General features: G+C 41.4%; 1 protein-coding gene across 49 annotated transcripts in view; it reads right to left on the bottom strand.

Moving 5' to 3' along the window:
• Window positions 1–1,537: 1,537 nt before the first annotated feature.
• ZBTB20 (zinc finger and BTB domain containing 20) overlaps window positions 1,538–26,125 on the bottom strand; it is a 780,933-nt gene continuing 756,345 nt past the window's right edge. For all 49 annotated transcript variants that reach the window (XM_048215038.2, XM_048215024.2, XM_048215031.2 and 46 more), the window contains one exon: window positions 1,538–24,531. In XM_048215038.2, the coding sequence (XP_048070995.2) occupies window positions 24,110–24,531 (422 nt within the window). In that variant the 3' untranslated portion in view covers window positions 1,538–24,109. The remainder of the gene's footprint in view (window positions 24,532–26,125) is intronic.

Raw genomic sequence — 26,125 nt, 5'->3', positions numbered from 1 at the left:
TCTTCCACACAAAACAGAAACCTTGTAAAATTTATTTTCGTATTTTTAAGGCGTAATACTTCCGTATAAAGTATATGCAAGAGATAAAACTTCACAGTATTCCAAAATGTCACAATAATAATAATAATATAATAGTATAATGAAGCGCTACAGTTAATTTTTCTTTTTTTGAATGTTTTTTTTCCTGTTTAAATAACAAATACAAGTCACAGGTAAATATACGTGAGAAAAATACGAGGCTAATATTAAATGGCAGGTAAGGATACTGTCACTGTAAGAAAAAACTGGCAGGATGTGTGTATTTAGTCTATATTTTAAAGCACTTGATAGAAAAGGCGTATGCAAGGTTTTTCAAAACAATTTTTTGTTTGTTTGATAACTGACAACAATTTAAGAGTATAATGAGGAAAAAAAAAGGAACAAACTCCCTCTCAAAACTATTGACCTGCTCGTCCCAAACCACGTATATACTGATGGATGGATGGATGTGTGTGTTTGTGTATACATGGGTTTATAGGGTACACAGATTGATAAAAGCAGTGTTCCATGCCCACCTGCAAAGATTGGAGGGTATAGTCTCTGCAGTCATCGAGCCCCAGCTCCTGTTGGGAAATTATTCTTTCAACTTAAAGCTTGCTCTTTCCTTGACTTTCCCTCTTTCCAAACTCTTCCCCAGTTCCCAGGTCTTCAGTCTGAAAAGACAATCTGGTTAGAAAAGTTGCCCTCCGTTCAAAGTTCATTGGGAAATAGATACTGCATGAACAGTACACCCACGGACGTTGAAGAGACCACTTGGACGAATGAGGAGGTGCGTGTGCGTACAGTAGCGATTGCAAAAAAGGGACCATATTCCTTTCCATACTAAGATACAATGTGATAAGAAACATTTCTGTGCAGGGAATAGGGTTTCTTTGAATCTTATCACAACACTGTGGCGGGAAAATCAGGAAATGGGTTCACCTTTCGGCAGTCACCACAGTAAACTTCATTGAGGACGCACATGCCCAGACATCTGGTCTGCGCACATGTGTGTGTTAACGGCTAGCCATTCAGCCAACAGGTAACAGAAAGACAGCAGATAGCAAAACACGTCAATAAGGTGCTCAAAGAAAAAAGTGGCACCCACTCCTCGAATGGATGGCCACATTAAGGTGCTTCAAAAAAGTTTTTTGTTTTTTTCAGTTTTTATTTCAAACATTAAGAGAGTACTGATTTGCACATGGTAGTTCTGAGCCAGGCCAAGGGTTTTGAGATTTCTGACATCTTCCATTGAAAAGGGCTTTCACTGTAGTTTTATTCAGTTTGTTGTGGGTCACTTGAGTCTAAAGAATTTTTTTGAATGGCCAAAAACTGAAATCAAATCAACATGACTAAAAGAAATAACAGATGAAATGGTATAGAACATTACTGCATTCCCATTGGATCGAGATGGTTGCGCCCATTTTTCCTCTTTCGCTAACACTGTTCCTTTTTTTTCTTTGTTACAATCCATTCCTTGTGAACATACAGAAGTAACCAAAATCACTGCAAGTGGCTGTTTTTATTTTTTGTGATCTGTTGCAAGAGTCCAACCTTGTTTCCTCTGCTGCTGTTTGTGTAGCATCTGTAATGAGCATCTGGATTTGTTATGTGCATGTGTGTATATATGCACATATACACACCTATACATGTATAATATATACACTATATATATGTGGATATATATAGGAAGTGTGTATACATTTATACATAATATAGTGTATATTGTTTCAACTGGAGATAAACTGAACTGGGTTCAGACACTAGCACATGTTTATCTTTCCCCTGCTCCCTCTGTACATTTTAAACAGTCTGGAGCTTTTATTTATTTTTTAAAGTGCATTTTCAATGCAGAATGACTGTAATCCACTGATTCCTTGGAAAACATTTTTGATGAGAAAAATCTGACAGTTCTCAGCCCCGAGCAAGAGAAACCTGGGTTTGGTCGTGCCGGGGGCTGACGTGGCAGTGCCAGGCTTGTGCCTGAGTGATTACTGGGCATTCTGGACTCCGGGCACCTAGCAGCAGCAGCAGCAGCACCTTTGCGAGAAGGCGGAGATCAAAGAGGAAGAAGGAAGGAAAGCTCAGATGAGGAAGGGTGGGTTTGCGGTGTGTTTGCAGGTCGGAATTGTTCACTTTGTGTGGGTTTGTGCAGTTCCTGCTTGGCTTCGGCTAAGAGATGCCATCTAGTCCCTTCCCAGCCAACTGACACCAACCTCCCAACGCCCCCCGCGCCCACACACTCGAGCATCGCTCTGCTCGAGGGTCCCCACTCCCCAGGCTGACTTCTGTGTCCGTTCCCTGTGGGTATGTGAGTGCCAGCATCAAGTAGGAATAAGGCACCAGAGAAATCAAAATGTTACAAAAAGATGCAAAACCCCGTTTCAAAGAGCCTCTCCCATTGCTCCATTAAAATATTGCATGTGATACCATTCACTTGTGTGTACTTAAAGTGTGTCAAATGCAGTCTCTGGAAGGAACTCGAGGCCCTTCAGCACCAGAGATCTATAGGAATGCACCCTTTATCGAAACACACCCACTCCCCCACCCCCAGGCCCACCCCATGCCACACGCAAAAGCACCAGATCCGGAGAACAAGGCTGCTTGCCATTGCTCACCTCATTTGTGGTAAAAATGAAAGAAGTGTATGAAAGAGAATTGTCAGGAATTGCTCTAAAGTCAAATGGGTTCAGGCTGTCACATATCTGGTTAGGTAATGCTCTAAATGGCCAAAGAGCATCCTGAAGGGGCTGACGTGTCTGTGTTCATATTTAGGGGGAATGTGTTAAATGAAAATTACTTCGCAAGCGATGCCCAAGTCCCACTAACACTTCAACCTCCCCTATTTTTTTTAAGCACTGTAAAAAGGAAGAGGTTCATCTAACTATAAAAGGAAAAAATGAAGGCACATGATTTTATTCGGTCCCACAATCCTTAAGAAAAATGGTATTTTGCAAGTGTGTGTGTGTGCGCGCACGTGTGCACACACGCATGAAATGGGAGTCCAAGGGCCATTGGGGCAGTAGTCCAAGGGAAGTTGGAAAAGGAGAACGAGAGAGAATTTTGAGACAGAGAGAAGAAAGGAGAAAGGAGGAAATGGAGGCCTCTCTTCAGCTTTCTGTCATTGACAGTCTCAAGATTTGGCTGCTTTAGGGTCCAGAACGGAATTCGTTTGTCTTGGTCTAGAAAGTGCCCCCAGTTAAATATCTCCAGTTAATCATGTTACAGCTTTTGGTGTTTCCCTTTTCCCTTCCCTCCAGCCAAATGATTTAAAAAAAAAATCACAGTTTTTAAAAATTATTTTTTCAATGTTGAAAAAATACAGAAAGCTATTGAACAGCCGTAGGGCACTCTGCCTCTCCGTCTTCACAGTGAGCAGATGGGTGGACGATCCACAGAATCAAAGCTGAGGCGGACAAGATCCCTCGTGCTAGAGGGTCCCTTGTCCTACCTTCCCCATTTCTTTCAACTGGATCCTTCCTCCCCCCAGCCCGTCCGTGGAATGCGGGCTGCTGAGAAAGGCAAAGCCATTCTGGAGAGCGACGGTAACAGAAGGGCCTTAGAAGCGGAGGGTGGAGGCGTGGGCAGCCTCTCTCCTCCTCCGGCAGTGGGGCAGCCTGGCCACAGGCCGGGGAAGCCTGGTTGCCCGCTGAGAGGCTGAAGTCCCACTCACATCTGCTCCAGGAGACCTCAACCCTCAGGCTCACCACCTTTCTGCTTCTCTTTGTGTCACAGCTGGCCCCCTGTCCTGAAGAAGGCAATGATCCAAGACGGAGAGGCAGAGCCGACTGGCTGTGTCCTACAAAAAAGGGCCACGGACAGTGGGGTTTCAGAAACAAATTGAACTTTGGTTTTCTGACTTTTTGAACCGTAAAAATTAAAGCAGGGCTTCAGTGGTGTGCATCATCTGAGAGCTGTTCTATTTTTTTCTCATTTGGCAAGGCTAAGGCGGGGGGGAAGAGAAAAGGGGTTTCCCATAATTGGTCGAAGACACAGGGTGGTAAAATGCTTCCACACTTAAACTCACAGTCCAGTGTTTTTGACATTTCATAAATAGCTTTTTTTCTCTAAAAAAAGAATAAAACAAGAACAATCCCTTTACTTACTCATCTGAAACAAAATAAACAGCAGTGGGTACAAACTTCTTCTTGTAACAATTACAAAAAACAACAATATAATCCCAACTTTTAACACGCATCTTGAATCAGTTATTTTTTTTTTTTTAACCTCAAAACTGCAGCATATCCTTAAGGGCAAACTTTTCGATTAGTTTTTTTCTTTTTTTTTTTAAATAATGTCTTCACCAAAAAAACAGTCTTGTACCAATAAAATGCATTCAAAAATAGAAAATATTACACAACAAAAATATGTATCCTTCCTTTCCAAAAAAGATTCTTCACAAAAAAATGTAGAAAAAATTCCAACAATTTTTTTCCTCTCCTAAACATTAACTTTCAGTCTAGGGCACAATTAGTTATTGATTTAAATGTCTGTTTTTGCATAAAACATGGAAGATGCAAAACAATTACTGTATTAGGATTGTGTACTTACATCCACTCCCACCCCGACTCCAAAACAGAACCAAACCAGAAAAACCCAGCAAACGTTAAACAAATGATACAGCCGCTCCGCTACGCAAATTCTGTCTCCCTCTCACTGTGCGTTTGTACGGGTTGACTGGCTCTGCTGGTACCGGGAATGCTGAAGAAGGGGGTGGGCTTGCAGTCAAGAGGTTCTTTAGCATTGGCTGATGTTCTAACGAGTCATGAACGGTCTCTCCCATGTTTCGGGCCCGTCCGCTGAAATCCTCACGGAGAAAAGAAACACGTGAGGTAGTTGGTGGACAGAGACCTGAACTGCGTGCGGCTGTGGACTGTACCCATACCTCCATACAAGCCACCTTCTCAACCATAGCACATCTTCCCCCCGCACCCCCAATGGAGCCCAAGCATAGGATAAAACGGTGATAGTTCCAGAAATGCTGGGTTTATTTCCTCCATAGTTGCCTCTCCCACATTTAACCCCTTTGGCAGTCACTGGAACCAGGGTGAGATCTCAGATCTCAAAGGAATGCCCCATGTCTCCCATCCCCACTGAGCCCAGCTGTCTTCTTTCCAGCATTGTAACTTCTAGGACTTATATTTCTTGTTTGATGATATTTCTCTTTTGTGTGAGATAGATTTTATATGTGTATTCGGTAGGAATAGGTGGTTTTTTCATAGCTTTTTTTTTTTCTGTTGCTTATTTGGTTGCTGGTTTTTTCTTTGTGGTTTTTGTTCTGTTTTGGTTTTGAATTTTTGAACAGTGAAATGTGTCCAATTTTATTTCCAGTGCATTAAACAAATTTTAAATTAAAAAAAAAAGAAATAAAACTTTTCCCCCCATCCTTCTAAAGGAAATGACTGATAAAAGTACAATATAATAAAATCAGGCATCGCCAAAAATAGCATGATGTGCAACCTCAATTACATCAAAGAAAAACAGACAAACAAAAATTATAGAACATAAGCATGAAGGAGCCAAGACTATATAATCCCAACTATGGTATGACTGGCAAGCACTGGTTAAAAATAGGTAAGGCTACTCTTAGATTTCTAACTCAACATAGTTAACCACTGCTCTTCTGTCTTTCCTTCAACTCTTCATCTTTAACTCACTAGTTCTTTATATCTTTAAAATGAGCAAATTTGTTTTTATATTTTTGGTCTACAGTAGAATTACATATTAATAATATAATAAAAAGATATTTCATTAACAGGTTGGTACTGCATCCATGTGGGGAAAATAGAAAAAAAGTACTCAAATAGACATAGCAAATGGACTCTATTCTTATAAAAATAACCGCAAATATAATAGAAATTATAATCAGGGCAACAGATTCAACAGAAAAACAGGCGTAGAAAGCTATATTTTGGATAATACAAACTCTTGACAAGCTATGCCCTAGAATTGCAGCCTCTAAACCTTTTCTGTGATTTCCACCTTCCCATAAGATCACTCAGAATTCAAATGGAAATGAAAACAAAATGAAAATAAAGTGACAGGTGGTTGAGCCAGCCAAAGCTTCCGAGTTATCTTAGTTGACTGGGTCAAGACCAGGTGGACAGCATTTGAGAAACTGGTAGGCTACAGGGGAGCCACTGATGGTACCTGTTTCTGATTTTGGAAGAGTTCCCAGACCACTGATAAAGAGAAAAACCAAGGAACCAAATAATTCTTCTGGTAACATAAATACAAAGATGAAATACAATTCTGAGAGAGGACAAGGGGGTGAGGTGGGAAAGAGGAGAGAGAGGGGAAACAGGCAAACTGTGGACACCACCTTCCTTGTTTTTCTTCAACACGTGGGTTTCCTTCTCTTTCTAAGCATTCGTTGGGATTAATTACAGGCTCCAATGTCCTCTGGACAAATATGTGTCAGCTCAGCTCTCCATAGGAAATCTCTGCTTTTCACCCGTCCTAAGGGCTGGTGGCTCTGGAGGAGCCTCGCCGTCCCCCCCCCTCCCCCCACTGCCTCATGCCCTTGATGACGCAGAGGACGGGTGCAAAGTTGTAATGACAGACGCCCTTTACACTAACCATGCCTACCTGATGGCGAATTCACACTGAAGGTTCAGTGTGGGGAAAAAATAGGAAGGAAAAGAATTGGTTCGAGTTGAGCTTGGTAATCAGCAGGTATGAAGTTCCCTTCCAGGGAAAAGAAGAAGAAGGAGAAGAACAAGAGTAAGGAGAAGAAAAAGAAGAGGCATCAGTTAGAAAATACTGCTTTTGGTTTCTTTTAACATTGAACCATCCTTGGTTTTTCTCTATTCAGTTGCTCCAGTTTAAAGTAGAGTTTAGAATCTAGTGCAAATATCATCAAATCACATCATCCCAGGAGCAATATCCTGTCCCTTCATCCTAAGTGAACACTATCCCTTCAGACCTCCTCAGAAGACTGGGGGTAATGGTCCAGAAAAGCCTAACTGAACAAATTATTCACCGAGTACTTGCTACAAGAAAGGCACTATCACAACAGGGCAGCCTCAGCACTGTCCTTGCCATGGGCTCCGCCAACCACAGCGAAACCCAGAGCGCGGCTGTTTCAATACTTGAATTCACTTGCCAGTTGTCTGACTCGCCCCCGGCCGTTGCTGTGGGTCTGGCCACAAAGAGCAGCGATCCGCTCTGTTGTTTACACTGCCCCACATTTCACCAACGATCCTTGTTTAGTTCTATGTGATTTAGCTCACTCTCTTCCCTGGAAGTTTCTTTCTCTCCATCAGTCTTCAGGTCATGACTCTATTAAAGACTAGTTTACAGTGTCAAGGTACTATTGTTTATTTTTCACCTATCTCTTTAAACCTCTGGCCAAACCCTAAGTCATGAAGACAGTTCGGTAGCTCCTCTAATAACGAGTGTCCTGTAAATATCACCGTGAATACAGTGAAAACCAAAGTGTCATCCCTTGACCACCAAAGCATACCCCTTGAGCCTGTCATATTATTTTTATCTGGGAGAGAGGAGATTAGGCTCCGGTGATTAAAATCTTTGGTGACAAAACTGGAATGGGTATGCAAGTTTCACAAAAGAAGTTGTTTCCCCAAAGCCTCAAGAGAAGTATCCTAGGACAGTTAATGTGAATGTATCTTAAAAGGTCAATTATTTCTTTCTATACCTTTGGTTTGGTGCAGTCAATACCGTCTTAGTGCTTACGCAATACACATCTCTAAGTACCTGTTAATAGCTCTGAATTTAGAGTTTCCTATTTAAAACTGAGATAATGCTTTGAGTGCTTAAGGGATTGCTTACGTTAGTTCTGAAAGCCCTAAGTGGTGTTTTTTTCTGACTCACAAGGCTGACAGTTCCCTTACAAATTTTTTACCTTGTAATAGTAGACTTGGATGGATGCTAAGGAGGAGAGAGAGAGAGAGAAGGAGAGAGAGAGAAGTATCAATATTGTAATCTTAGGAAAGAGACCTCAACTGACAGTTTTCCAAATTGATGTCCCCACATGTGATAGTGTTCAGAGAAATTCAACATTACCCATGTATATGTGTTGTGACCCTTTCTCACAGAACCAGAATCTTCCAAGCTGTCGCCTTGGATTCTGGGAGAGCTCTTCAGCATCTCCACTCTGGTGTTATTGTGCCCTACACAATTGATTGTTTTTCCTGTGGTGCAAGATTCTTTTATTAATAGTCACTGAAGAGCTGTCACACGCTAATTACTTCTCAGGTTTGAAAAGGCAATAAAAAGAAATCCAATAAAAAATTGAAAAAGTTCAGCAACTTCCAAACTAAACTTTTAGGCACTGTTAAGGTCTTCTGCTTAATAAAGGATAGTCTACGATGGAGCAGCTAGTAAGTAGGTTCTGATCAATTCTCCAACCCTTCCTTCAGTTTCAAAGTTGGCCTACCTTGTTTCAAAATAAACCCTTCACCTCACTGGTTTTCAGTGTTTATTGCACTGTTCCCTTACTGCCATCTTAAAGGATTTAACCCCGTGCACGGCCTTCCTCTTTGGTTAGGCTCATCTAGGTCTCACCCAGGGATGGAAAAGCATGCGCAGGCTGAAAGGATGTCTCCAATACAGACAAGGCTGTCTTTTTGTTTTTTGTTTTGTTTTGTTTTGAAAGCAGGACACGCCACCGCCCTCTGCCACACTGGAATGTGGGTCAGCAAGGGGTTTTGTGGTGGAGGCCAAGGTGAAGGCTTCAACCTCACCTCGGCTGGCTCCCTCACCCATTGCAACTCTTACCAGAAGCATAGTTGGAGACAACACTGGGCAAACTTTTCCTTAAACATCTCCAATTTACTGTACCAGCCCAGCTTTTTGACCATAAGACAACAGATCCTATCAGCATGGCAGTTTCTGGGCCTGATCAAGAGTTAGCAGATTCCACAGATTCTCACCAACCCTGCTAAGACCAAGCACGGCGGAAAGAATTCTCCGTTTTTGTGATGCTTCCTGTTTCATAACTGCCTCTTTCTCCCCCATACCTCACACACTCTCTCCCAGCACAAGTAAATACATTTCAGTAGTGCAATGCAGTGCAGTCATATTTAGTGCAAAAAAAAAAAACCAAAACAAAACCCAAAACAAAAAAACAAAACAACCCCCCCCCAAAAAAAAGCCCTAATATAGACCCAAGGTCAACCCTAAACAGTTCTTGCTAAAGGTTACCAGTGCCACACAAGTGGGAAATTCAGTCTTGACCTCACTCTTCAGTGAGTCATTTCTTGTTGCCCCTGTTTGTTTCAGCTCAAAGGAGAGGAACAACTAGCATGCGCCTCTGTATTCTTCTGTAAAATGTTAAAATCAATAGGCAGAAAATAAAGGGAAGTAGATGAGTTGAAACCAGGGCTAGTATTTAGAAGAGGAAAACAGCTATTTAATGCAAAGGTCAGTAGTGGTTTTTACTGAATGGTTTTCATCATGTCAAACGGCTCTGATGCTAAAGAGAATGGGTACAGAAAAAGATAAAACTTTCCTGTTTCCCAAAACATGGTTCTAAATTTAACAGTGCTGGGCTCTTATTTTAGAATAGTGCAATCAACTCTTCCTGGAGGGCTTCTGGCAGCAGCCACCTGACCTAACAGAAATAGGGACACTAGGAGCAGTCCCTTCTTCACATTGACCACCTTCTCCCTCCCCTCGTTCTTCCCCCGTTCATTTTGTTTTTCTGACAACACATAAATACAGATCTACACACACATATGCAGAAATTGCAGAAATTCTCAAGGCCCCTCTCAGGATGACAGATTGAAAATTGGTACTAATAGCTCAACGACACACTCACACAAACAGTACAACTATTAAATATAAAAGTGAATTATAATTACACCCAAATTAAGAATCTGCTTTGTACCTCTTCTTGTATTATTCTGTAAGAAAAAACATTCATAGTAGGATATCTTATGGAGCTTACTTCTCACTTAAGATTAGTCTGGAATTGGTTTGGGATACGGCAGAACTGAGTGATTCTGGAGAAATGATTTGTATTTGATACTCGTGAGAGTTGATGCTTTTGGCTTGTCTGGGTCTCCATTCTCCAAATGGAAACCTGTGTGTCTGCTCAAACGACACACGCGTGCTGGAAGTCTCAGGAGAATCAATCCATAGTTGAGAACAGATTGTAGAAACAAAGGCGTTTGGCATAGTGGGGTCAGCACAGTCAGATTGCTTAAAAACATAAAAGTTCATCATAGGTTTTTCTCTAGCCTATCAGCTTCTTGCCTTTGTGTGCCATGATGAGGATTACTAAGAAATTCTGCTTTCATTTTTCCTGAAAACCACAATCCTTTCAACAAATAGGGCAAAAAGCCAATTTTCATTCAATATACGGAAGTTACCTTTGATTTCTACCTCAGTAGGGCTCCTCAGGAAAACTGAGGTTCAACTCAATGGGATTAAGGAAGGAGCTGAACTGCTGACGATGCTTTTGAGAATTTTCTCCTACGAATCTATTGTAGAGAGGGTTCCAAGTCAAAGTTTGTCCCAAGGACAGCAGGAGCAGAGAAACTGGCCTTATTTTTCAACGAACCCCTTGGCAGTGAACATACACAAAGCACTTGAGACCATGTCTGAGTCTTGTATCAAATTTGAGCCCACACTTCGGTTCCCGGCATCTCTCCGCACGCGCCCTGGAGGAAGCTCAGGCAGAGGTGCCGTCAGGGGTTTGTACCATTTCTCTCAATGTGGGTTTGACAGTAATAAGAAAAGTCTTCAATCATAAGGAAGTGAGGTTTTCTGACCAACTTTTAAGACTCTAATAGTAAGGATGGGCAAGAATGGTAAGGGTGAGTGGTGTTAGCTTTCCCTGGTAACCCTGAGAACTGGCCTTATGAATCCAGAACTGTATCAGATTTAGCCCCATCACATTGCCCTGTCTCCCCTCTTTGCTTTTCCTCTGTTCACTTAATTGAAATTGCAATTATTTTAAAGATTGAGCTAAAAATGCAAATTATAGCACAAAAGACAGGTTATAAAAAGGTTGTCAGGCTATCTGTAAATTGAGTTAAAAACAGTATTCTTTCAAATGAAGCACTACAATTTCCCTTTTTTTTTTTTTCAAAAAAAGTTTCTAATTTGGTTTTTCCTTATCTTGTGGTGGTGGTGGGGTACAGATGGGTGGAGGGCTGGCGATGCGGCACCGGTCTCCCTTGTGACTCTCCCCTCCAGTGCCAGGTGGGGGAGATGAGGAACAATGGAGAAGCGGATGTTTCTCTAGTGAAGACCTCATGGACACATATTTTTGAAATGAGTAGAAGAGAAATCTGAATAATTATAGAAATCTATGGACTGATTGTGCATTTAAGCAGCACCCTTTCTTTGTCTTTTCTGGGTATTCTGCATTAGATATTAGTAAGAAACATCCAAAGCAGATTTTCATTCAGTTATTCCCAGCCTTACTCCAAAAACTGGAGGAGGCAATAAAGATTTGTAGTGTAAAATACAAGACCTTCATCTGCAATCAATTCCCATTCTTTGGCCTCAGACCTGTTAGTTTGGGTAAATGGGGTTTATCTCAAGAAATAGTTTTTATTTTAACGATTCTACCCTCAAAGTGCAGAGAGAATCCCTCTCCTCAAAGCTCTCTCATGCTAACTGTAAAGGAAGATAAGGTTTTCAAGGAGAAAAGACTCTTTAATGGCAGGAAGGAAGGCTCTCATTCTAAAAGGAAAAGCGTATGGTAAGGGTGGGCATTATTTGACTGATACCTATGGCCAGGGACAGTATCAAATTAAAGAATCAAAATCTTTCACTATCTCGAGAAGAAAGAGATAAAGGGAAACAAATAAACTGACAACAAACTTTACTAAAATACACATTCCTCCAGTTTCAGGTTTCTAAAAATAATAATTATGCCTAAGTCAAGGTTTACAGAGAGCAAACAACTGTTTTAATGTGTCAAAGTATTATCCCTTTGCTTTACTATATCAGTTTCACTTTCTTTGAAGGAATTGTATCTGTGCACACTTGTCCTAAAGTCCAGTGCAGAAAATAAACTGGTTCGCTACCAGCTTCAATCTCAGAACATTTCCTAAGCTATATTTGCGAATCCTAAAACTACATATCTGTAAAATGAGATGCAGGCTTTCTGAAATGCATGGTGGTGGTGGGGCGGGGAAGCAAGTTTTTTATGGGGGAAAAGAAGAATGAAATCTCTTCCTATCCTCCCTATTATGTACTATAATGTTTCTGACCATCGTGTTGCTGCATTAGTGACTGGTAGGGCTCTTGCTGCTCCTGACAGATGTCAGTTTCGAAAAGCAGGGGGCTCCTAAGCAATAAGAGAGTCACATCCTGGAGTCTCTAGAATGCTAGCAGGATTTGCACATTAACCTAGACTAATGCAGAGGTTGTGGGGAGAAATCCTGGTCTCAGGGTTAGAGCTCTTCTCGGGGAACCAGAAGGAACAATGTCAAAGAGGCATCCTGGAGAAATCCTTGCGATTAACTGGACCAAACGGGACGTGGCAGAACTGAATCCTCTCCTACGCCACATTACACCTTAAACATTAGTCATTAGGATTTAAAAGAGAGTCTTCTACTGTTTCAGAAGCCAAAGCCTGGGGAGAAGAGTACTTTAGATGAAGAGTCCTTCTACAGAAGAGATAGAGGGAGAACGGACAAAGGAGGAGAGGAAGATGGGATTGACGGGGAAAACGTGCCAAGTGAAGATCGCCACCGTAGGCAACATAAATACTGGCTTGAAGAAACGCTGGGGTCCTACTAGATGTGTAACTCAGGAAGGTTCTGAACTCTCTCTTTATTTCATTGCTTTCTGTGGTGTGAGTTGATGTTATAAATTGGTTTAATTAAGGCAGGAGAGATGGGTCAAGCCTCTCGTCACGTTAGGAATACATTTCTGATACTACATGTTGATTCTGTTTGTCAGTGGGTAAAGCAAGAAATAAAACAGCGCATGTCTGTGCACTCAGAACCAGGTAGTACTCTAAATGCCGCAGAATTTGTCTTCCTGAGAGCCAAGAGGCACTGTAGGAGCATGGCAAGAGTCATGGACTGGAAGTGAGGAAAGCGGGTATTACATTATGAACATTCTGTAACGGACAGATCCAGAACAGTATCAGTCTTTTGGGCAACATTTTGCCAACCAGACAATTATGACTCACTGAAAGGAGATCTAGCATGATGACTAAATTATATGCTGAGTGTTTAGGTACTGGGGAGTACATTACATGGCCCTTCAAGTATCCAGTCAGATATATATATATATATATATATACATATATATATGTATATATATGTATATATATATATATCTAAAAAAAACTGTTTGTAAAATAGACACTTTAGACACTTTACGGATCTTTTCATCCCTCAGTAAATTACTGCTTGAAGTTCCAAATCAATCAACAATTATTTGTTTTTCAAAAAGATAACAAATGAAAAAATTCTTCCTAATTGTTTCCTCCTACTTCAGTGGAAGTGGCTTTACTTGTTTTGAAAGAGTTTACTAAGGCTTGAGCAGTTATCAAAATTATCTTACAATGTTACCTCTTTCTTCAGATTTCTGTAAATCTAGTATGGGGTAAATATGTCATCTGGCTAAATATTAGCAGGACTTGAAACAGCCAACATTGATGATTTTTTTTTCCTCTCAGAAATGGTCTACTCATATCAGAAATTTGAACGCTGTGATATTTAAAGAAAAAAAACCCAGAAAGTATATTTTTTTTCTTTACCTTTGGCCAAATGTGAAGGTGAAAGGAATTAATGACCTCACTAGTACAGCTGACATTTAAAACTGTGACTCAGGTCCTCCCACTCTCAAAAGAATATTGATAACTTTTAAAATTTGAAGGTACAGTGAAGACATTCTTCTTCTTCACTCTGCCTACGAGTCTCAAGTTGATGAGCTGACTCCTGTCAATGCTCTTTAACTGCATAAAACTTAGAGAAGGACATTCGGGAAGGGGGTGGGGGGAAAGGAGGGAAATGAGCACTCAGGGGTCATAATTACTCGAGTTCCTCAGGTGATGAGGAGAAGAAAAGGTAATTTAAAGTAGTCCTAAAGAGAAACAAGAAATAAAAGAACGTGGTTAGGAAAAGGAAAGAGGAAAATAATGAAACTGATACAGTTTGGGTATTATGTGATCACCGGAAAAGGAGCAGCCTCACTGACTCCCAAATCACAATTATGTCCGTCCTGTAGAAATATATTTAGTTGAAAACCATGGAGAAACAGATTCATAATTTTGCTACTAGACTCAATGTTGCCCTTTTGAAGTAGGCTGAAGTAGGTCTGCCAGGCTTCACAAGTGGGGGGCACTGCTGGGAGCTTGAATAAGGGGAGGTTGGGAAAGACTTGTTTCAGGGCTGCGGTTGGGGGAGCACAGCAGAATGGGATGGGATTTGGAAATAAAAATCTATTAGGAGAGACGAAAGGAAGGAATTGGTGTTATAGTCATACTGAGAGGCTTTACTATTGGTCCAGTATGGGAAGGGCTTTCATACTGAGTATCAAAAACTGCTGTCATTTTGTCCTGAATGGAGAACTGAGAGAATGAATCCGGCTCTAGGTCTCCAGGATGGATGTAAAGTTTACCCAACAGTGGAGTTTTCCAGGCACTGGGTTGAGTAGCTAAGAGAAGCCGAAGAAGCTCTTTATCTGAAAATACTACTTAGAAAATATTTCTTGCTAGGAAGACAGGATGCCTCATTCCTGAAGTTTCCATGATGACCTGGCTGGAGAAGAAAGGCACCAAATCCCCACTTTCACAGACGAATGGCGATACGGAGGGCCAGACACCCAAGAGCCACCATTTTATGGATTCTGTGGGCTAAAAAATGAGCTATTTCTCGGTTCTATTTCTATCGGCCTCTGTCATGAAAACGTTCCTCAAATTCTGGTTTTATTTAAGAAAGAAAATCTCCTAGGAAAATGAATGTTATATTGTCAAGCTGCCTCCAGGGGAGCATTGAAGACTAGGTAAAATAATCGTAAAGCACACTGAAAACAAACAGTAGTCCGTAAAGAAGCAGTATGGAAATCAAGGTTTGGAAATCCAGTTGGGACGCTAGGCATTTCATTCCCTTATGAGCAGCCCTTTGAACGGCAGCCTGTAACTGTTGGTCAGATCATACGGAGGTTAAGCAGCCCCTTGGTCATATTTTCTAAAGCAAATATAGACAGTGACAGTCCTCAAAGGGAAAATCACAGATACATTCATATGCACTTCTTTTGTTCTTCAGATATTGAGAGGGTCAGCTAAACAAGACCACTTCGAATATGAACCTCTTTGTATCGGCCACACTGAAAAAAACAAAGTTTTCTTAAAAAAATGTTTTCACTTTCCTACATTTGCTAAGTCTGAGCTTAAAAAAATTCTAAAATCCTGTAAAGACAATACTGAAGCTGATAATATAAAAAGCAAACTAGAGCAGTCGTGATTATTATTAAATGCACCAGATTAACTGCAGCAGGTTGGTGATGGGTGATAAATGCGAAGAAATAATATGTCAATCAACTCATGATCATAGGCGGATTCAAAAGTTAAAATGAATATAATGTAATATATATTTCAATATAGAGTTGTTATATATAATGTGTATGTTCTAGCTTTCAGAAATACTGCAACGTAGTGTACTGTACTTAAGTAAGCATACCTAAATGTAACTCACGTTCTTTCACAGAGTCACTAGTACTGTGAATTAAAAACAACAAAAAAAACCTCATTTTTTTTTTCCAGTAAAAAGAAATACCTATGGTTACAGTCACAGACTTCTTTTGGATATAGAAAGACAATATACATTTTAAAAAATAATAACAATGAAAAGATTCTAACTGTAAGTAGCCTTACTTAATGGGGTAGGGGAAAAGTCACCAAAGTAGAAGAGGAAAGAAAACGTCCTCTGAATTCTGTAAATTAGCAGAAATCATCTACATGTCACAAAAAAAATAATAAGCCACCTACTAAAAGAAGGGCATGGGAGGGAGCAAACTGAATCCGACTGTTTCCAGGCCGTTCTCTAAGGTCAGCTACGAGAGCCAGGTCCATTTGTTCAGAATAGTGTGCAAGAATGGCGTTCTACTTTAATGTGTGAGATGGGCCAGAGCCATCAACTCTTAGAGATTACCAAAAATGATTCCCCCGAGAGTCTACTGGTTTGCTAGACATGGTAAACAACCCACTCCTGGAAAGACTTGGGCAAAGGCCACGTTGGTTTCCGGAGACACAGTTTGGAATTAGGATGACGTCCTGCAGATACAGGCAGGGTCAGGAAGCTTCCGTTTGGGAGTGAGACTTAACAGCCGAGCAGTGTTTGTGGGCACACGCTGGGCTGCACAGAGGAGAGCAATGGAGGCCTTTCAGCCATGGACGGCTCAGATCACAGTTTGTGCGGGTCTTGCCTCCCTGGCCTCGGTGTTCCTCCCTCCCAGAAGACCCGGAGAGGTGCCCCAGACTGCTGCTCTCTGTGTCTGCTCGCCACTTGAGTACTTCTGTTCTACCTTCTTCTGGAGGAAAACAGCCTGTCACCGTAGGATTGCTGTGGATCCAACAAGCTGCCTTTGTTTCTCCCAACTCTGAAACACTCTGAAAAGCAACAGAGTGGGCAGGTGACTGCTTCCCGGGAAGGGAGCCACAAGTCTGGAGCACAACGGTAGGCAGAGGCAACTGCATCTACGCACCAGGACCTGGGCCTGTGTGTGCTTCCTCTGACAGGCACACACACTCCCAGACTACACGTACACACGCAAACCACACGTCCACGCACGCCAGTCAATCCAGTGCAAGTGCGGAGTTCATTAAGAGCGCCCTCCTCCACATGGCATAGTCAAGTTTCTCATGAAACAGGTACATAGAAATTACTGCTGGTTGAGCTCCTTCAGAATGCCCCAGAACCTCATCACAGAGAACGGACGGCACCGGTGCACCCAAAGAAGGCAGAGCAGAAGCAGAGAGGAGATCTGTGAGAGCCCGGACTAGCTCCAAGTTCCAGAATCTATCTTGTCCCTGGGCAATACGAGCGTGGAACAGCTCTGTACTGAGAGCACCTCACCCTGCGTGTGTACGTGCAGAACGTGTGCTCATTTACGGACATTCTGCACAGCAGCTGTGACATAGTAGCTGGGTTAGGTCCTTTTCATTGCTGGAATCTACATATAAATTACAATGATTTTGCTGGGCAATAACAAACTTCTGTTGTAACAGGAGTAGAAACAGATGTCTCTGATGGGGTTAATTTTTTTTTTTTTTCTATTCTAGGTGTATCAGAATCTCATGGAGGCATCTGAACCAAGGAAAGCCCTGAATTTGAAAGAGGGCTAGTAGCAACTTTTTCTACCCTAATTAAGTATCTCAAAAGCCAGGACTCCTGCAAACGTGGCTAGATTTCCTCTATGATCTGCAGATTATGCTCCTTCCTTGAAGATTTGAAAGTCGTGAGTTTGCACTTAAACAAAGAACCACCAGATAAAGCAGATGCTTATGAAAAGTGAGGAAAACCGAGTTTAGAAATATATACCGTACAGGGAAAGAAAGCTTTTGTAGAGACTGTTCTCCCTATGAAGGAAATGAAGAAAACTGACATCCCAGGCACCTGTGACCATGTCTTATGGGATTTGCTCTTTGACTAAGATGATGCCTATTTTACACCCAGCCCAGACCTCTGTCACTGAAATAGGATATGAAAAAAGAGCAACCACTTCCCAAGAACCATCAGTTCCGGACAAGTGTGATGCGTCCCTGCAAAGCCACTGTTTCCATCATCTTCAATCATGAAGAGCGCTCATTCTGATGACGATGCAACCATTAAAAACAAGAAATGTCTATGTCTTCACACACTTCCGACCCCTCTGTCCTCTGTTCTCTTCCCTGGGCTTTCTGATTTAAGGCAATAATTCTACACTGTAAGTGGTGTCTGGTGAAAATCCCTCAACTGAGGTCACTTCAGATCAGATTTTAGTCCGAAGGGTTTCAGTTTATGGAGCACTAGGCTGGGCCTGAGGAACCACCAGAATCCAGGGGTTGCAGTCACTTGCTTCAACCCGGGGCATTTGTACCGCTTTTTCAGTGAAATACACAGTTCTGAAAAAGAACCCGTGTGGTACAACCCTCATCCTCTACGTCTTCATCCTGAAAAGAACTGGAAATAAACCCTGGTGTTCCAAACCATTGTCTGGGATCTGTCAATGTACACCGCTGACCACTGTGGATTCGGGGTTCAAGGGGAAAAAATGTATTCGGAGACTTAGACAAATCTTTGGGGAATTTTGGTTAGGTTAATCAGCTTAATCCCTAGCGCTAGAAACGATGCTTTGGGTTAGCAATTTCCACGTTTTGTGTTTATATGAACACTGAGTCACCACAACTTTTCCTCTTGTGGAGGTTTAAACGGTCTTAGAAATGGCAACTCCACACGGAGAGCCCTTGGGGATACGAGAATATTCTCACTCAAGAGCAAGGGCTCTTCTGTGTCCCTTTTCTTCTCACCATATGCTGCCGGAGCACCAGGGTAGAGATAGCTTTTGAAAGTTTGCCCCATGCAATCTATTTCCTGGGCACCTAAGAGAACAGTCCTTTTCTTCATGTCAACAAGAAGAGAAAGGGGCTGCCGCCAACCCAATGGGGAAGTTATGTGGAGCCCCAGAAAGCCCCGGGGGGCGGGGTCGGCGCAAGCACTCTCTTCAAGCACTGCAGATGGAGAGGCGTTGGGTTGCCTTGCTTTTTCTATGGAATTAGGGACTCTATTGAAATTCTAGTGCACCCTTCCTTTTGTTTGTTACCGGGTCACATGGTTCTGTCTTTAGTGTCCTATTTTTATTTTATTTTTTTTAAATTTCTTTTTCTGGGGGATAAAATTGGCCATTTAAAGAAAGTTCTTTTCTAGTGAGTAAAGAGGTTTCTCAGAGCCAGAAATCACTCAAAAGAAAGTCTGTCGACCCTACTACCCATGGAAAGCCCAGAGATTTCTCTAAATACTTCTTGCCAAACTTCCTAGTGTTGTGATTGGATGTTTTTTGGTTTCGCATTATTGGGTGCTGAATACACTTTGCAGTCCTTTTGTTCTCTTCCCCAGGGCTTCCATTACCCTGGACTTCAACTCATTACTAAATTAAAGAATTCTTTCAGGAGATTTCTTTTAAGAGTCAGGTCACAACAGAAAGGGCACCCTCCCTTCTCCCAAATCCCAAGGGCATCTCAGGTTGTGTCTGCTCTTACATTGTACCTTCATTTTGTTTCTTTCTGCATAGCAGAGGCAGATCTGATTTGGTTATCTGATAACTTTGCTGCAGAATCACGTACCCTCTGCTCCCAGCCTCAGCTAATTAAATAACATCTTCCATAACAGCAGAGGAGGGCTCCTGAATGGGCATGTTGGGTGTGAATCCCAGCCAGATCTAGCTCACTGCCCCCTTTCCTAGGGGCAACAGGTGTTGGGAGCATTATGGAGGAAGCACATGGAGGAAGCGACATGAACCTTTATTATGTTCTGTCAGGGACCTGAGGGATTTTATAAGGGGCACGATTCATTTGATGGAACTGCTGAGGGAAAACAGATTTGGGGTACGTATGGGCTGGCCACACACTGTTGGCGTGCTTATATGATGGAGGTACACGTAGGTCAAGGCATTAGGACTTACTTGCAACACACACGCCCAGAGGAAATCTTGTTCTTCTCCTATCAGAATGCACAAATTCTAACTATTCATGGGTTAAAGGGTTTTCTTGGTCCTTAAAGAATATTGGGATGATACAAAATAAAACCCATGACTTTTCAACAAAGCAAATCCAAGTCTTTTCTTCTAAGGCTGGGAGCTACCGTGACCTCCAAAATGCCTATGAAGAAGGAACGGACTAAAGCTGGAACACGAGAAGGAAGTTATCCACCACACTTACTCATGGCACAAACAGTTTCAGAGAGTTAGGAGTTTGGGCAGGAAAAAGTCTATAAACTATTGTCAGGAGCTGAAGTTTACAACTCAATTAAAATATATAGTAAAAACCGTTTTGCTATCAAGACTTTCATTTCAAATTATCTTTGCCTGGCTTGTTTCTTAATCTTTTCCCATGTGTAGATTTGTATCAGATCCATCTGTTCCAATTCCTTTCTTTTTGAGGGCCATATTTTACCACTTGGGTTCTGTTTTTTTGTTTTTTTAGTATAAATATTTGCATTTATTATAGTAATAGGGGGAAAGTTACCTTCCATGCTGAGATGCTACCAATGTTTTCAGAGCTGGGAAATTTCATTTTTCTTACACTGTATCTAAATGTCTGGACATAAATATTCCCCTTTGACTTTTTTCCTTTCCCTTGTTCAGCTAATCCACTTTTAAATCATAAATTACTAAAAAAAAGTTCTTTTCCAAACTAGTTCTTGTTCCCTGTATTCATCCTAAGAGGTCTTAAATCTGGAACATTTGCTTCCATTTTATCTATTTTTTCCTCTGACTACTGAAAAAAAAATTTTTTTTAGCACTCATAGCATCCTAGCATGAAGTTCTAAATGTAAGAAGATTGTTGGATTTGAAACTAAAAAATAAAAGGATTCATGTTCATCCTCTATTCCTGAAGCAAAATATGTTTCCCCATTTCCTAAGATGTTGGTAATTATTTAATTTAAAAGTAAGGATTGGCAATCTAAAAGCATCTCTATCCTTTAGAAATCGGTCCAGTCTGGTTTAGATCCATGGGGAAAGTTGCCCTTTAAGGAGGTCAGAACATATTGTAATAACCCCACAGCAAGTTCACTGCTCCCCAGATTAGACCTTCCACTGCAGTCTAGCTTCTCCCTCTCTCCAGAGTACAAGTCTGTCAACTATTTTAGACTATGAGTGTTTGAGAGGAATAGACATACGGTAGGAAAAAGTCTACTGCTATGCAAACCTGGAGAGTCCATGTGGTTATAATGACTGCATCACCTCACCACGAATTCTCTGGGAGTTCTCCAACATTTTTTAAAAAGAGATACTTCATTTGAAGGGAAAGGATGAATATTAGTGCTTCAAACCCAACTGGAATTTTTTCCCTCTGTATGTTCTATAACAAAATATGGATTTCGTTTTAACCCAACTGCTTCACTTTTCACATGGCAAATCAACATTAAGGCAAACGGGTTTCCCTCTGATTTGAGAAGCAGATAGCTAAATGGGGCCCAAAATGGCACCCAAGATCAATTTTTTTAGAGGTACTATAAATTCTGCTTACTTTGCGAAGGTTGGAATAAGGACACTATCTTAAATCAGCTACTGTCAAATAATTGAAAATATTTTTAAGTGTCTTTTAGCTCATTTGTATAGTATGCTGAGAGAGTTTATGTCATTTATCCCTCTAGATTGAACAACTTTTTTCCTTAATGTTAATTTTTTCTTTTTTATATATTGGGTTGAATGACTTGTTTTTCAAGATATCAAAACAATCCCAGGACGTGGTTAATTAAGTAACGCCCCCTCTGTTGGTAGTAAGTGGAAATATTAAAGTCTTCCACACTGCTATTTTAAAAAGCAAAATCAGCAAGAGAAAAATGGACTTTTTCTTAGTTTTGAAGCTGTTTCCCACTAACTTCTAAAACAGGTCAATTTTGGACACACCGTTCTTGATATGACTCCTTTTAGAAATCACGATGAGTGACACCCAATAATCAGTTAACCATCCAAGTCTACATTAAACTTCTAGTAAAATATTTACCGAATTGAGGACCGGAGGACCAAATAAAACCCACATGTACTCCAGTTGCACTAACCCTACTAAACATCACCAAGAACGTATGGAAAAGATCCAAGTTAACCAATATCTAAAATATATGAGTAAAACCAATTTAGTCATTATAGAGTTTCTTCCCTTGGAAGATGTCTCCTCATTTGATGCACAGTTTTTGCAAATAAGTTGCTGACAGGAAAATTAAAATGCAAAGTAATTTTGAAACTAAAATTCTGTCTTTGCTTCTTTTTTAAAATTACAGTTTGGTGTTTCTGCTTTGTTTAAAGATTTACTCTTCCCCTTTAAGAGTGTTAAAATATGCCCAGCAATAAAATCACCTTTGGAGTTTTTGTTAAGTGTAAGAATTCTCATAATTGAGTCGGAATCCCTTCAGGACACTGTCTATAATGGAAAAATCCCTATTACAATACTTTGATCAGGACCGAGGAGAGAAATCCCAACTAGGAAGAGAGAGTGGCATCCAGGATGATGCAATGAACTGGTGGCCTTTTGAATGATGGATGTTGGTATCTGAGAAATTTTTGTTAATTTCCTTAAAATCTTTCCAAAAAGCAAGGGTTACTACATCCTCTGAAGGAGGATCATCTCATTAGCCCTCTCAACCACGGTGGAAATAGTCAGAAGGTGATATCTGAAAGGAGGAGAGTAATTTTGGCATCAAGCATCCTGATCTGTACCAGGCTTCTGCTCTCTGCAGCTGTGAAGGGTGAGGAGGCATGAACTCCTCCTCCTGGCTGACCACAGAAGGAAAACCCATTTGTCACGACCTCTAGACTACTAGTGTTTCATTCAAGAAAAGAAGTCAAGTCAAGAGACATTCTAGAATCATAAGACCTCAGTGAACTTTTAGAGAAGCAGGAAATCTGTTTCTGAAAGATAAAGTCCTCCCATGAAAAAGAACAGAATTCTAGATGGATCAGTTGGAAGAAAAAAAAAAGTCAGTGGAGCAACTTAAGCTTGCTAAAAGTCAAAGAACTACATATCAAAATACAAAGCAGCAGTTCAAATTACAGCAGGGATGGGCTGGCCACAGAGGCCCTCATCAACCCAGGCAATACTTAAAATAATAAAAATTAAGAAAAAATAAAAAAAATATGAAGAAAATATCCTTCCTCTCTTTCAAATATAACTTTAATTGCCTTTTATTCTTTCTATCTGGAAGCAGTATCGCTAACCTTAACAGTCTTGACTTACCAAAAAATATATATATGTGTGTGAAATAAAATAAGAGAAGGGATTGGTGGCAGTGTATGCAAAATCAAAACGAAAGAAAATTACTTTTAACAATCTCACTTTTTTTTGTTTTTTTTTTACACAAATACTGTTGTAAATATATTAAAAAAATCAGCATTCTATCTGGTAAACGTCACTTTTGCCCCTCTATAAAATTTTGAATTAAAAAAGCCTCAAGAACTTTTTATTATACCCCCCACCCTCCATTTCTCTTTCTTTTTCTCTTCCACAAGAATATATCCTGACACTTTTTTTTTGTTTTTGTTTTTTGCAAAGATTGTGGGAAATAATCCTTCTCTTGTACCTAGAAACGTAGGTGCAAACCTCTGATATCTTTGTTTTATCTGCATTCCTGCCCTTCATGAAAGTCCCTCTTGATTGTGCTGAGGCTGTGGCTCAGCGAAGACACTGAATAAATACGATAGCCACTGTTGCTTGATGCTTGTCCAAGTCTTCCTGGCTTCTGCTGAAAGGGGGAGACACGGAGGAGGTGGGCCAGGGTGTGTGGACGCGAGCAGAAATCTGGGGGAGAAGCCTGCCATTCGCCTTCCCCACACCACCGGACCCACTGCCCCTTCCCAACCCCCCCAGCCCTTTTATGAAATCAGAAAATGTGGTAGGTGGAAAACAGCAGGGCCTTCCCTCTGGGTTTTCAACCAGAAGTGATATTCCACAGTTTTAACTGGTTACTGTGAAGTCCAAGCGGCCAGAATTGTGAAAATGTCCACTGAAACACTGCAAGCGGTGTACTTAAAGACAGTAGGCCTTTTAGATTTTGTTATATATTTTTGTAGTGCTCTTCACAAGTGAAAAAAAAATTTTTTTTTTTACTTTTTTTTAAGATTTTTTTTTTTTGTTTTTTTTTGTTTTTTGTTTTTTGTAAAGAAGGGTTGTATTTAGAGGCCAGTAGCTAGAGATCCAACCAGTGGACCTCTTGAAGCACTACCAGGCCTTAAGGCCACCATCCGAGGGAGGCTGGGAAAACTATCATTCACCCGAGCCTCCGGAAATGTAATGTACCAGCAGGCAAAAACAGTTCTTCATGTAGTACAAAATGAAACGAAACAAAAACAAAAACAAAGTAAAAACGAAACCAAAACATTTCTTAAATTCTAGTGCCATAGCTTTTGTTTGTTTGTTTCTTTTCTGTCGTTTTTGTTCATAAGAAAGAGAGAAAGGTACTACTTATCCATCAGACACATGCATCCTCATGTGGTCGTTGAACTGCTCGATTTGGTCAAACTTTGCTGGACAGACGGAGCAGACGTAAGTGGTCCCCTCCGTGCAGGCCACCACCCCTGGGGGGCCAGCGCGGGCACCTGGGGGTGTACCCGCGGGAGGGGTCCCGTTGCTGGCACTGTGCAGGGCCACGTGCCGCTCCAGGAGGGTCTTGTGGGAGAACTTCTTTTTGCAGATGTAGCACTCGTAGGACTTCTCCCCGCGGTGGAGGCGCATGTGCACGTTGAGCGAGCTCTTCTGGGTGAAGCGCTTGTTGCAGATGCTGCACTGGTACGCCCTCACTCCCGTGTGCGTCACCATGTGCTTGATAAGGTAATCTTTCAAGGAGAAGGAGCGCCAACAGATGCTGCATTGGTGGGGCTTCTCACCTGTCGAGGGGGGAAGAGACAGCAAGCGGAACAGAGCGAGACACAGCAAGGGAGGGACAATGAGAGACAGAGAAACAAGACGACAAAAAACAAAAACAAAAACATTAAAAAAAAACCCGGTTGGTTCACCCTTGATCGGAAAGATCCAGTCCTTCCTGGCCTCTCATGTCCTGAGAAACCTCGCTTTCGGGTGATGCCAGGACGGGCTCGTCTTCCACCTCCCCATGCCAGAAAATGGCTCTCTTGGAAAGCTACAAGAGACTCCCCACCACAGGTTTGCAAAGGTCATTCTGTGGACAAAAAGGAAGGGCTACGTTTAGGGGGTCATTTTCGTCATCATCATTAATGTGTGGATTTAACTGTGTGTTTCCCACTGATTTTATCAAACACATGTAAGAAATAAGAGACAGGAAAGATCTCCGAAGCATTCAGGCTCTTGAGAATCTTTAGAAACTAAGGTCAGTGGTTACATAGCTTGGCTCTTTGGGGATAGTTTCCATTTCCAGTATTCTGTCTAGTAAATGCAATTTGCCCTGATCGGTCTGGAGGATATTGGCCAACACAGGAGCAAGTCGTTCTGAAGAGCTACACTTTCAATTTTATTTATTTTAGACAGAAATCCTCCTGAAATGTAACCTTAGAGTTGATTGGCTATTCCGTCCTGACTGCCCTGAGCTGCGGACTGGCCTTGTCTGGTGTGGAGGCTGAGTAGCTGGTGGACAACACAATGATCTCAGAGTCAAATGGTCCTGTTCAAATCTGGGCGCCAACCCTCGGCATGGCACTCTGACAAATCTCCAAATGCCTCTGAGGTATATAGTCCTACTTACCTCAGTGTGCTGGTGTTGACATAAATACATATGAAATCACTTTGCAGACCACCAAGGGTGGTGTGGGAATACTTACATGGTATTCTTAGTATAAAACTATCCTCTCCCCCCGCCCCAATTAAATGGTTCCATACGCATTTTTGAACTCTTGGGTCAATTTAAAAAATAGTTTTCTCTTTCTTTGTTCTCAGTCTGTTGGCTGAAACCCTCTTTCTCCTCAATTTACTGCTTTGGTTTGCTGTTGGCTTAGAAACCAAACGTTCAAGTTTGTGAAGAAGAGTAAGGCAAATAAAAATATTTTTACTAACTGACCATATGAAGTATTCCTCTGTAAGTAATGTCCATGGGCCTGTGACATCTCTTTGGGTAAACAGAGCCTTGTTTTGGTTGGTGTTGTTAGTTCTCAGCTCTGCTCTTGACAGGTGAGATGAGATATATTAGGGTGCTTCCATCTGTCCCACCTCATTACTGATTGCCTAGTGGAGGCACCCACCTTGGAGAAGAAAGTCCTTCTCTGTACTCTTCCATAACCCAGCGTAAAGCCCCAAGCCTTTGAAACTCTCTAGGGTCATTGTTCAACATCTGGACTATGTCTCGGGGTAGGAAATCTATTTCTTAAAATTGAGTTAACTTCCAATTAAAATATGGGCCTTGACCGTTTCCCTTTTTCCCATAATGAAGCAGAAGAGGTCCGAGGTGTCATGGTAATAATGGCAATGAAAACAATTGGTGCGTATTCGGTGCTGAGTATGTGTCAGGCTCAG

The sequence above is a fragment of the Ursus arctos genome, unplaced genomic scaffold (assembly GCF_023065955.2).
Source record: "Ursus arctos isolate Adak ecotype North America unplaced genomic scaffold, UrsArc2.0 scaffold_4, whole genome shotgun sequence".
NCBI classification, from domain to species: Eukaryota; Metazoa; Chordata; class Mammalia; order Carnivora; family Ursidae; genus Ursus; species Ursus arctos.
Note: the sequence above shows the minus strand (reverse complement) of the source record. Positions and strands in the feature narration are given on the sequence as shown.